Source organism: Myotis daubentonii, chromosome 4 (genome assembly GCF_963259705.1).
Source record: "Myotis daubentonii chromosome 4, mMyoDau2.1, whole genome shotgun sequence".
Lineage (NCBI taxonomy): Eukaryota > Metazoa > Chordata > Mammalia > Chiroptera > Vespertilionidae > Myotis > Myotis daubentonii.
In genome coordinates this window covers 15925704-15939066 of record NC_081843.1, presented here as the reverse complement: position 1 = coordinate 15939066, position 13363 = coordinate 15925704, and the positions used below count along the sequence as shown (strand labels likewise).

General features: G+C 44.7%; 1 protein-coding gene and 1 long non-coding RNA gene across 4 annotated transcripts in view; both read left to right on the top strand.

Annotated features, from left to right (window-relative positions):
• Positions 1 to 2395: 2395 nt before the first annotated feature.
• Positions 2396 to 13363, top strand: part of TRAP1 (TNF receptor associated protein 1) — a 65650-nt gene continuing 54682 nt past the window's right edge. Inside the window, exon 1 of one of the 3 annotated variants that reach the window (XM_059692951.1) lies at positions 2396 to 2551. In XM_059692951.1, coding sequence (XP_059548934.1) covers positions 2476 to 2551 — 76 coding nt within the window. In that variant the 5' untranslated portion in view covers positions 2396 to 2475. The remainder of the gene's footprint in view (positions 2552 to 13363) is intronic. The other 2 variants (XM_059692952.1, XM_059692950.1) reach the window with 2 other exon arrangements.
• Positions 9051 to 11491, top strand: LOC132233018 (uncharacterized). The gene is made up of 2 exons (XR_009452534.1): positions 9051 to 10729; positions 10764 to 11491. It is a non-coding gene; the product is annotated as an uncharacterized LOC132233018 (long non-coding RNA).

The window sequence follows — 13363 nt, the reverse complement described above, 5'->3', positions numbered from 1 at the left end:
TTAATTCTCACCTGAGGATATGTTTTTCCATTGATTTTTTTTAGAGAGTGGAAGGGAAGGGGAGAGACAGAGAAACATTGATGTGAGAAAGACACATCAATTGGTTACCTCCCACATGCACCCTTGAAGGGGGGCCAGGGATTGAGCCCTTAACTGAAATTGAATCCTCAAGCCTTCATTCTGTGGGCCGACGCTCTAACCACTGATCAACCTGGCTAGGGCGAAGGCAGTGGCTTTTAGAGAAGGGATGAGCAACCTTATAGTGGCCACAGTGGTGGTGAGGAGACCCAGGAGGTGCTCTCCCCCTTTCTCCCCTCTTCTGCTTCTCTCCTGCTCTCCCTAAGCCAGGCTCCAGTCTCCATCAATCCAAGTATATCTGCATCTAATTACTTTTCCCTTCTTCCATTTTCCTTGTGAGCACAGGGGCTGAAAACTGCCCATAACTCCATCAAGACTTGACTTGGATCCCTGGTCACCTTAAAAAACCACAATTTCCTGGGCTACTGGAGGACACCATCTCACAAATATCTGTGGCTGAGGGTATGTTTCTTACGGCCACAGGGTAAGAGAGGACAGAAGGCCCTGGTGTGTCTGAACCTGGTAGGTTTGTCTCCACAGAACCTGGGTCCTGCCTGTCTGGACAAAGTCCCCTCATCCTTATCTGAAGCCTTGGCTTCCTTCTTCCCTTTGCCAAATACCACTTCCCTGAAACAAAAGGGCTCCCCAAGCTAGATCTACTGTCCTATAGACCAGTGGTCGGCAAACTCATTAGTCAACAGAGCCAAATATCAACAGTACAATGATTGAAATTTCTTTTGAGAGCCACATTTTTTAAACTTAAACTATATAGGTAGGTACACTGTTATTAACTTAATTAGGGTGCTCCTAAGGCTGAGGAAGAGCCACACTCAAGGGGCCAAAGAGCCGCATGTGGCTCGCCAGCCGCAGTTTGCCAACCACGGCTATAGACTAATGTATCAGGGCTTACAAAAGATGATTTCCACTGGCCAGTGTAGTTCAGTGGTTGAGTGTCCACCTATGAGCTAGGAGGTCACAGTTAGATTCCTGGTCAGGACACATGCCCGGGCTAGGTAGTGGGCTTGATCCCCAGGAGGGGGCGTGCAGGAGGCAACCAATCAATGATTCTCTCTCATCATTGATGTTTCTATCTCTCCCTCTCCCTTCCTCTCTGAAATCAATACACACACACACACACAAAGATGATTTCCTGAGTGGAGTGAACAGCAATGAAATGTGAGGCTGAGGCCCCTTAATTCCCCTGCAGAGTAGCTGAGTGACATCCTGGGAATGGCTGGGCCTGGGACTGGCTTGGTCATCTGCAGTGTGGGGAGGGAGGGAGGGAGGCAGGAGGCAGGTCATGCAGGGTCTGGAGGGGTTTGGAATTGCTGGTAAGCGTGAAGGGAAACCACTTGAGGACCCTGATGAGGAGGGTATGATCCAGTTGAATGCAGAGAATGAGGGATGGGGTGGGAGGAGCTAGGTGGGAGTTTTCAGGGAGAGAACTTCATCTCTCCCATTCAGATCTATCCAACTCCCATACCTTCTTAGTTGCTTACGCCTGGACCCTGGGGGTTACCCTTGACGCCTTCCACCTGGAAGTGTCCCTGACACAGCCCCTCCGATGACCCAATCAGGTCCAAGCCCCAGGGAGGACGCTGTACTTTGCTGCTTCTGCCACAATCTCTAGTAACCCCCGTCTTTGTACAATTATTTGATTGTGGCAGTGAGTACTTTTTGTTTGTTTGTTTGTTTTAAGGAGAAAGGCAATTTTACTCTTTCATGAAAAATATATATAGATATTTTTGGCAGTGGGTCTTCGGTGTGCCTCAATCATTCGGGGAACTGCCTGGGCCCCACTTCAGGCGGTGCCAGGGAATCCGTCTTTTACCTGAGTTGGTCTGCGTCCCCATGAAGACTCTTACCTACACAGGGTGAGAGAAATGCAATGAAAGAATAGCCCGGTTTTGCTGGCGGGGCTTGCTTGGCTCCTGAGTTCATGTTTTGATGTAGACAAATCAAGCCTAAAATTCCCCCTGGCACTCCTTCTAGGTATGTGTCCTGCCTTGGGTTGAGGAGACTGGCTTTGTAAATCGCCCGGCACTTGTTGGCTCCAGAGACGTTAACTGTTTCTGCCCCGGTGCCGTCCTTTCAAACCCTCCCGAGGCGGGCATCATCGGCCCCCTTTCAGGGATGCACAAACTGAGGCCCATCTGGCTGCGGAGAGCCCGACGTAGCTCCGCGCTCGGCCCGTCGCCCTTGACAACACGACGCAAGGTCACGGAGGTCCCGCCCCCAAGGCCGGACTGTTCCGCGCGCCCCTCGGAAGCCCGGGCCGGCCGCCGGCGCAGGCAGCGCACTGGGCACCCCGCGCCGCCCGTGACGTCATTACCCGGCGCCAGAGGAAAACCTGAGTCCCGGCGCGCTCCTCTGCATGGTGCGCTGGGTTGGACAGACATGGCGCGCGAGCTGCGGACTCTGCTGCTGTGGGGACGCCGCCTGCGTGCGCCGGCGCTGGCGGCCACGCCGGGAGGTGAGGGCAACCGGGCCGGCGGGCGGGGCGGGAGGCACGGCGGCTCCGAGGCCGTCTCACCCTCCGTGGGAGGCGCGAGGACGGCACCCCTCGCGCGGCATGTGGGACTGAGATTTGTTCGCCCAGCGCTTGGAGTTGGGTTCCACCTGGCTCAGCGGCGCTCCGGGCTGCGCGGCGCCCCCGGACTGTGCGGCGCCCCCGGACTGTGCGGCGCCCCCAGGCGTTAACGCCTTTGAGCCCGGCCTGTGTGGCTACAGCAGGGGCTTCTCCTGGTGCCGGGCGAGGCGGGGGACCCTTGGGTTCCTCGCTCGGGAGCCGAAGGCAGTTTCGGGAGTGAAATCCGAGGGCGAGTGGATGCTGGGAACGGACTTCCCCAGCGCGGTCACTTTTCTTCCTCCCGCGTCCGACTCTTATGCACGGGGAATGCGTCAACGACTTGCTCCCTTGTCCAGTCGATTCCCGAGTGCCACTCCGCCCTTCACGGCACACGGCGGCGAACCGAACCGAGACCTGGCACCCGGGCCCTCGCGCAGCCGCGGGGCTGGAGTTGTTGGCCGCCTTTCCCGAGGGCCTGGGCCTGGAGGTGCTGAAATAAAGGACGACCGCGTCTCTGCTCCTTGCTCGACGTAACCACGGTGAACGTGTTGGCTTTCCTTCCAGGCCCTGCACCACTGCACGCATATAAATAGACATGTCTAATCATTTTTACGTTAAAAGGTCTAAACCATGTATACATTGTGCTACAGAATTAAACAAAAAGTGTTTTGGTTGGTTTTAGAGAGAGTGGAAGGGAGGGGGAGAGAGAGAGAGAGAAATATCAATGGGAGAGAAGCATTCATTGGCTGCCTCCTGCACGCCCCCCACTGGGGATCGAGCCAGCAACTTTTGGGTGCATGGGAGGACGCCTAACCAAGCCACCCTGGCCAGGGCTGCAGAATTTTTGTTTTAAAGCTCCCAGCATGGCTTACACATATTTTTGTAAGTATGCACGGTCTCCGACCTTCCAATATTAAGGACGAATTATCGTTTACTTAATATTATCTTATTAATGGACGTTATTAACATTATTTCTAGGATTTTTCCCCCCCTGTGTTTCTGTTGTTATTACACTGCTGTGTAGAATTGGCACTATTTAAAGCTTTGTGCACATATATGGTATTTCTTTAGAATTACAGGATTAGAGTTTTAGAATTGATGATTCAGAGCCTGTGCAAATTTGAAATGTTGGCTGATAATTGCCAAATTGTTGTCCATAAAGGCTTACTAGTAATCATTTTGTATTCCCATTAGCAGGAAATGAGCTTGCCTATAACAAGGTATCTTCTCCAACACCAGACATTACATCTTTCCAAATCAGTGGGTTATTTCTTATCTAATTTACACTTGCATGGATACTAGTGAGCAAGAATGTCTTCGTTTGTGTATCTTCTATGAATCTCCTTTTCATATCTTTCACAACTCTTCTGTTACCCGAGTTTTAAATTTTGGTGTAGTCTGTTTAACCATGACTTTTAAAAACAACATGCACTAGCATATGAGCCAACTGTAAGTTTTATCACTATTGCTTGTATCCAACGTTTTTCCTTTTTTCAGATGTATTTCCTGTTTAATCAGAGTATATCCTTGTGTTAGTTTTGCAGAATAATAGTCTGTAGGTTGTAAGTTTTCTAAGCCCCACCTTGTATAAAAGGATTTTTATTTGTCCTCGTACTTGGATATCAGTTTGTCTGTGTATTGCATTCCAAGTCAAAATAATTTTCCTTCACAGTGATGATGCTGCTCTATTGTCTTCTAGCACCATTGTTACAGATGAGCAGTCATATCAATTTGATTCCTGTTGGTTTAGTAATTACTTGTGTGTGTGTGTGTGTGTGTGTGTGTGTGTGTTTTCGTGACTCCTCCCCTCCCCCTTTCTCTGGAGTTTAAGATTTTTTTTCTCTTTATTGTTCATGTTTTAAGATGTTCCACCTGTGTTAGTAATTTATTCCTTGTATCATGTAGTGTCACCTCCATTTTGAAGATCAGTCAGTTTTCAGCACAGCCAAATTTTGTTCTGTTTTTTAATCTCTTTTAATAATCTGTGGCCTCTCCTGCAACTACTATTGCAGTGGTTCAGGCATTCTTTTGCTTGAATCTACAATACAGATTTTCTTCTTGGAAGCCTTCTGTATTGTAGACGCCCTGACATTGTCACCTGGGTGGGTAAATGTGAAGGTATAGTTGTTTGATAAGTAAATTTAGCCAAGAAAATCTCTTAAATAATGGGAAGAAAAGAATATGGTTATAAGAGAATTTGCCTATACAGAAAATTCAGAATTCTCCTGTATTTTTTCCTCTTTTTCTGAGAAAGTTGCCAAATTTTAGCATGCATTTGGTTTTACATCTAGGACTGACCTCATGTCAACATTATCCCAATGCTTCTCACTCTTAGAATATCTCTGAGGTGTGGAATAGAGTCTCATCTTGTGGGCTTTTTGTTTTTCATTTTTGCTCATTAACTAGTTTATCAACAACTATATTTTGAATGCCTTCTGAGATGTCAAAGATGTTAGCCTGCTGACAAGGTCATAGGTTAGTGGGAGCACGTGGCTTCCAGGCAGTGTACACAATGGAGGCATGTGTGGCCATGGTTGACTGTTTGACTAAGTTTTACAGAATAGAGGACATATGGGCCAAATCTTGAAAATATCAGGTGCAGGGAAAGGAAGTGCCTCTGAATAATTTGGTTTGACAAGAAGCTAGGAATATGTGGGAATAAGGGTGAATGAGGCTAAAAAATTATGTTCTTTCTCGTTTGTTAGATGTAAACTTGTGGGAAGGGATCACAATAGTCACAGTGCCAGACTTGGGCCCGTATTTGGAGAACCCAACTGCAATCACTGAGGTCCACACACCTGACTTACTACACTTTCAGGACCAGGTGGCTGATTACAGATAATGTACTTCCCCTGTGAACCTTCAGTTGCCTGGTAGTTGGGAACTAACAGTATTACAGCCAACAATTAAATTCCTACCCAGTGAAATGTACATTCATTCTGGGGAGTAGGGACATCAAAACCTGGGTTATCTGGTATTGGGGAGTGAGTTTCTCCTTGGCCCTGCTCAGTGCAGTAACTGTGGGAGTACTTACTCCTGATCCTGCTCTACGACACCAGCTGTTGGGTCTGAGTCTCTCCGACAGGGGCTGGACTTCCTTGGATGCTGTGTATGGGATGGAGAAGATATAAGGAGTTGTAGGCATATAAGAGAGTCTTTATTGCAGCCCAAGTAACCGTTGCTACTAAGGAGCCATTAGACAAAGCAGTCTAGTAAAGCAGTCCTTGCTAATACAGTAGCAAACACAGGAGCCATCCTAGCAAAAACAGCCAACACCGGCTGGTCAGTAATACATCTTCCCCACAACACAGCCCCATACTGGCTGGTCAGTAACATACTTTAGACTAACTTAGACAAAAGCAACTTCTTGCCAAAATAGAGACATCAGTCTTTTGGGTTATATAGAAGGGTACTCCTGTGCAGTGTATAGACTGTTGCATCCTTGCTTTTGCACCTGTGTATAGTAAATTAGCCTTGTACACTCTGATTAGGATCCCTATGCTCAGAGTGACCTTGAACATCTGGTGTACTGGAAAATGAAATGTTGATACTAAAATACTGATCTGTTATTCTGCTTATTTATTCATTCCTTGGTTGATTCTTGTATGTGCCCTGACCAGGGGTTGAACCTACAGCCTTGGTGTATTGGGACGATGCTCTAACCAACTGAGCTACCTGGCCAGGGCCTGAATGTTAAATTTTTTTTTTTAATGTCCCTTTTAACAGTGTCTTCTATTTTCACTGTGGTAGTTGCATGGGTTTCCATTTTTTTTCTTTTTTTTAATCCTCACCTGAGGATATTTTTCCATTGATTTTTAAATATATTTTATTGATTTTTTACAGAGAGGAAGGGATAGAGAGTTAGAAACATCAACGAGAGAGAAACATGGATCAGCTGCCTCCCGCACACCCACTACTGGGGATGTGCCTGCAGCCAAGGTACATGCCCTTGACTGGAATCAAACCTGGGACCCTTGAGTCCACAGGTTGACCCTCTATCCACTGAGCCAAACCGGTTAGGGCTACATTGATTTTTAGAGAGAGAGGAAGGGGGAGGGAGGGAGGGAGGATGGGAGAGAGAAAGAAAGCTCTATGTGAGAGAGAAACATCAGTCGGTTGTCTCCTGCATGCACCCTGACCAGGTATCAAACCCACAACCCAGGTATGTGCCCTGACCAGGAATGGAACCCCCAACTTTTGGTATAAGGGACAGTGCTCCAACTAACTAAGCCAGGGCTAAACATTAGTTTCTTACTATTTCAATCACATTTCTTGGTTATATGGCTGCTAAATAATAGCCATGCTTTTAAAATTAGTTACACCCATGACTCAGCTACATCTATTCAATTTTAACTGATCTATGGGCATTTACCTGGTTAAAAAGCAGGTGGAGATAAGCCCCTCCCCCAATAGACACTGGCTCTCCAAGCCGTAACTTTCATGGTCTGTAATTCTTAGTGGCTTTAGTAGAAATAACTAGCCATACCAGTCTCCCTTTCCCCTCTTCCTCTCCCTTCCTAAAATTAATAAAAATAAAAAAGCAGAAGATTGTATAGCAATACTATTAAGAACAAATAGTGGGGGGGAAGGGAGAATAGAAAGGTTGAAGTCTTTTAGTGGAACTGGACTTATTAGGTAGCTGATGTGGCACCATGAGAGAGAAATGAATAAAGTGTATTACCATTGATTGTATTTCTCACACATTGATATTCTAGCATTTATAGGGAATGGAGCACCTGAGTGGATTTTTCATGAAGCTTACTTTTAAAGTATAAAACATTTCATTTTAACCATTATGATTAGAAGTCTTTCTAAAACACTTAATCATTAAATAGACTATAACTGAACTTTTCTTTGATGTTTCCAGGATCAATATTATGAATGTTAATGTACAATCCCCTGTGGTAATACACAGGCCCTCTGGGATGTGAGGACTCTTGAAACTGCAGTCTTGACCATTTCTGTCTTTTTAACCTTCTTCTTTCCCATTTAACTGGACAGGCTTCCCTGGGGCTATGTTCACTCCTCTCCCAGTTTTCAGATATTGGTTGGCAAAATAATGATAAAACTTGTTAGTGGCATTTTTTTTTTTTTAAGCAAGAGAAGGATTTTGAGTGGGGACAAGGATAGTCTTGTATGAATAAAGTTGGGGTGTGGATTTTATGTCATATACTAGAGGCCTGGTGCACGGAAATTGTGCACTGGGTCGGGGGAGGGGTCCCTTAGCCAGTCCTGTGCCCTCTAGCTGTCTGGGATCTCTTGGGAGATGTCTGCTTCCCGTGGCGATTGGGCCTAAGCCGGCAGTCAGACATCCCCCTCTCCCTCAGTCCCGGGCTCTTGCAGTCCGGGACCCTCGCTCCTTACCATCTGCCTGCAGTGGAGGTGGGAGAGGCTCCCGCCACCACTGCTGCGCTTGCCAGCCATGAGCCCGGCTTTTGGCTGAGTGGTGTGCCCCCCAACCCCTGTCCCCCCCAGTGGGAGCGCATTGACCACCATGGGGCAGCTTCTGTGTTGAGCGTCTGCCCCCCTGGTGGTCAGTGCACGTCATAGTGACTGGTCATCCCACCGTTTGGTCAATTTGCATATTAGGGTTTTATTATATAGGATATATATTTTAAGAGAAGTTTATTAATTTCTAGAGAGAGGGAGAGGAAGGGAGATGGAGAGAGAGAAACATCGATGTGAGAGAGCAACGTCACTTGGCTGCCTTCTGCACGCCCCCTACAGGGTATCAAGCCTGAAACCCAGGCATGTGCCCCTGACCAGGAATCAAATTAGCAACTTCCTGGTGCATGGATTACTCTCAACCAACTGAGCCACACTGGTCAGGACTATGATATTTTTAAAAATATATTTTTATTGATTTCAAAGAGGGAGAGAGAGAGAGAAACATCAATGATGAGAGAATCATTGATCGGCTGCCTTCTGCATGCTCCCTACTGGGGATTGAGCTCGCAACCTGGGCATGTGCCCTGACTGGGAATCGAACCCTGACCTCCTGGCTCATAGGTTGACAACCACTGAGCCACTTCTGCCAGGCTATGTCCTATATTTTGACCATTTGAGGTTACCCCTCTTTGTTACTTGTTTTGTTTCTTTGTATTCAAGGAGTTGATATTTCTTGATAGAGTGTAAGTATAGCTTAGTAGAAAATTAGAACAAGTCCTGAAACATAATATAGTTTAAGAAATAGTAAAAAATGTCTGAGTATACAAGTGGTAAGAACTTAGACATTTTTGAGAGAATACAAATCTTTATTTGATACATAAGTGGAAAGTGAAGAACTTTCTATCTAGAGTGTTGATATTCTTTTTAAAAATTTTTACTATTTTATTTTAATATATATTGTTGAAAGTATTACAGATGTCCCTGTCCTCCCCCCCACACACCCATTGACCCCCTGCACCCCACACCCATCCAATTCTTACTGAAGTAATTGCTGAACTTAAGAAACAAAATGTTGGGGGAAATTTTAGATGCGAATAAATAGCTAACCTGTGGTATGCAGTGAAAATTGAAAGAATAATGAAACTATCCAAGCCGACTTACTGAAAATCAGAGTATTGCATGCTTACAAGCATAAAATATAGTAAAATAATAGTAAAATAATTGGAGGTGTTCTGGGGAAAAAAAGCTCAAGTCTATATTCTAAAATACTACAGTTTTTCTAATATAGTATTTATACTTTGTGGGAGAGCATTAATTTTGCTTTTCACTGATCTGGAAGTACCTTCAGTTTACAGAATTTTAAATTTAAAAAGTAAACTTATTTTAAAAATATATTTTACAGAGCCTTAATCTTTAAACTTAGAAATATGTTGGCTGAAATTAGATTAGTGAATTCAAACTTTTGGTCATGAATGCCCTGTAAGAAATGCATTCACATCATAACCTGCTATACAAGTAAATGTATACTATACAAATATGCGTACATACTTAGCTGAAAGAGTTTTGTAAGTAACATTATTATGCTGTGCATTCTTATACTACTTTCATTTCATTTAAAATATTCTCGTTTAATCAACTGAATTGATTTCATATTCAGTGGGTCATCAATCTGAACCTGTGGTCTGTGAAACACTTTATATGGCTGAAACTTCTGAGAAAATAACCACATTTATCAAGGCCCTGCTCTGATTAGCATTATTTTTTGGGGGGTGGGGGAGGACATAAGACAGTCAAAGGTTTGACCTACTGGAACTTCTACATAGTGTAGCAATGTCCGTTCATTATCACAAACATCTGTGGTGCCTACTGTGTGTCTGACACTGCTCTGGTGGGTGCTGTGGGATGCCCTGGGGACAAAATGGAAACATTCTGACCCTCGGCGCTGAGATGGAATGGGGTTGGATGCAGACAAGTGAATGCTGCGTGAACGTAATGTGAAACCAAAGCAGAAGGGGTTCCCACTAGAAACAGGGTGGTCAGGGAAGGTCTCCGTGGAAGGTGGCATTTAAGCAAAGCCTGGAAGGAGGTGAAGGTGTCCGGGAAGAGCATTTCAAGCAGAGAGAGGAGCCCATGTCAGGATCCCAGCTGGCATAGTGCAGGGACAGCATGGAGGCCAGTGCCAGTGCCGAGGCCGCCTTTGAGAGAAGTCAAGTAGGGTATAGTGTGCCATGTTCTTTCAAGTGTCTCTGACTTCACAGATGGAGATTTGGGCACCGTAAGACTAGATTGATTGATTGATTGATTTAATTGATTTGATTTTTAGAGAGAGAGAGAGACAGACAGACATCAATGTGAGAGTGAAATATTGATTGGTTGCCTCCTGCATGCACCGCGACCAGGCACCAGACCTGCAGCCTGAGTATGTGATCTGACTGGGAATCAAACCCACAATCTTTTGGTGTACGGGACAGTGCTCCAACCAACTGAGCCACACTGGCCAGGGCAAGACTAGTATTAAGTTAAAGTTAAAGCTAACTTTATAGGAGTTTTTTGAGAAAAATACTTTCTGTGTTTTTGTATGTTTTGTGTTGTTGTTTTCTTTTAGGGAGAGAGAGGAAGGAAGAGGGAGAGTGAGAGAAACATAAGTGAGAGAAAACCTTCGATCGGCTGCCTCCTGCACCCCCGTCGCCCCCCGTCGCCCCCCCCCCCCCCCCCCCCCCCGCCGGAGATTGAGCCCCGCAACCCAGGAATGTGCCCTGACCAGGAATCAAATCGGCGACCTCTTGGTGCTGGGACAATGCTCAACCAACTGAGCCATACCAGCAGGGCTTCTTTCTTTTTTTTAATTTTATTGATTTCAGACAGGAAGGGAAAGGGAGAGAGAAAAACATCAATGATGAGAGAGAATCGTGGATCAGCTGCCTCCTGCACGCCCCCCACTGGGGATCAAGCCTGCAATTTGGGCATGTGCCCTGGCCGGGAATTGAACTGTGACCTCCTGCTTCATAGGTTGACACTCAACCACTGAACCACGATGGCTGGGCCAGCAGGGCTTATACTTTCTTGGGGTTTGTTTCACATTGATGCACAGAGCTCTAGTATTCCACTGTGTGAGCACCTCTCCTGATGGACATTTAGGTTGTTTCCAGGCTTTTTGGGGAGGCTGGCGGGGGGAGTGGGGAGACACAGCATGTTTTATTTGTAAAATCACCTCCACATAATAATTATAGACAGATACCGTAAGAGAATATGCCACTTTGCTAAAAAAAGAATACTTTTTAACAACATATGAAGCATTAGGTACTATCCCAACCCATCTAGAAGTTACTCTAGATGGCCTCTCAGAAGGTGGTATAGAAAAGTTCCAAAATCTATAATGATTGGTTTAAGAACTAAATTTAAGATGCTAAACAATGGACTTATCAAGATTGCCACACACACACAAAAAACAAACAAAAGGATTGCCACAGAATAACCTAGAACACAGCCACATTTGTACTCAGACTAAAGAATGAGGCCTATTAAATAGAAGTAACTGATGGAATGGCTTCATTGAGGGGTATCGGAAGTATGGAACCCCAGGCAATACAAATAGGCAAGTGTTGGTTAAGTTCCAGGAAAGATCTGAATCGGCAGAGGGAAGGTCTTTTTCGGACTTTGTAAGACTGTTGTCAGTGGTGCTTCAAGTGGTATCTAAAAAGGATGAGCTGGGAGCAAAACAAATTAAAGGAATTTTTCCAGTGACTGCTTTGTGTATGATGGTACAGTGGAAAGCTAAATAAAAAATCACTCCATAGGAGGAATCTCACACTTTGGGACAAGGTAATTCAACTCCTATCCCTTCTCAGTTACATTGGTTACAGGACAACCAATTCCCAGAGACAACTGCGTCAGAATGCAGAAAGAAGAGTCAGTTCAACCACAGCCCAGAACATAGAAGTACATCCTACAGATACTGACTCTTGCTTAGAAAATGCCAAAATCACAGCACTGCCAGTAGTTTTGCACACATTCATCAGTGCTAGCATAACAGTATTTTAAAATCTTTGTCAGTCTACCTTATTTTAAAATGCATTTCTTTAGTTATGAATGTGGTAAAATATTTTTTTCTATGATGCAAAGCTTTTTTTTTTTAAATATATTTTATTGATTTTTTACAGAGAGGAAGGGAGAGAGATAGAGAGTTAGAAACATCGATGAGAGAGAAACATCGATCAGCTGCCTCCTGCACACGTCCTACTGGGGATATGCCCGTAACCCAGGTACATGCCCTTGACCGGAATCGAACCTGGGACCCTTCAGTCCGTAGGCCGACGCTCTATCCACTGAGCCAAACCGGTTTCGGCAATGCAAAGCTTTTATGTCCCTTTTTTTTGGTATGGATTGCCCTTTTACTCTTGTGCTGTTGGCCTTTTTCTTATAAATGTATGAGTGATCTTGCTCTATTAAGGAAACTGGCCCCCTGCCATGTGTTTCAGATTTTTTCCCCAGTGTGTTTGCATATTAACATAATTTTTTGGTACTTTGGTTATTGTTAGTTTTCTAATTTTAAAACATTTGAAAATTTTTAATTGAGCTGTAACTGACATATAACATTATATTAGTTTCAGATATATAACAATGATTCAGTGTTTGTGTATATTACAGAATGATCACAGTAAGTTTAGTTAACATCCATCACCTCACATAGTTACATTTTTTCTCTGTGATTTCTTACAATGAGAACTTTTAAAATATATTACATTTTTATGTGGCCCATACATTTATGGTTCTTGGGTTGTTACATATTTTTAAAAATATGTTTTTGTTGATTTTTAGAGAGAGAGGAAGGGAGAAGGATAGAGATAAAAACACAGATTGGCTGCATCTTGCATGCCTCCTATTGGGGATTGAGCCCGCAACCCAGGCATGTGCTCTTACTAGGAATCAAACCAGCAAATTCTTGGTTCAGAGGTCAACGCTCAACCACCGAGCCACACCGGCAGGGAGGGTTATGTGCCTTGTTTAGAAAGAATTTCCTTACCTTAAATCGTTAAAGAAAAAATCTCTAAGATGATCAAACATTATTAGCTGATAGGGAGGAAAATGCAAATCAAAACCACAGTGAGACATCACTTCACATCCACTCAGGTGGCTATAATAAAAAAACATAAGCCCTGGCCGGTGTGGCTTAGTTGGTTGAATGTTGTGCACTGAAAGGTTGACATTTTAATTCCGGGCCAGGGCACGTGTTTGGGTTGAGAGCTCAATTCCGAGTAGGGGGTTGTGCAGGAGGTGACCATTCGATGTTTCTCCCTTTCCCTCTCTCAAAGTCAATAAAAATATTTT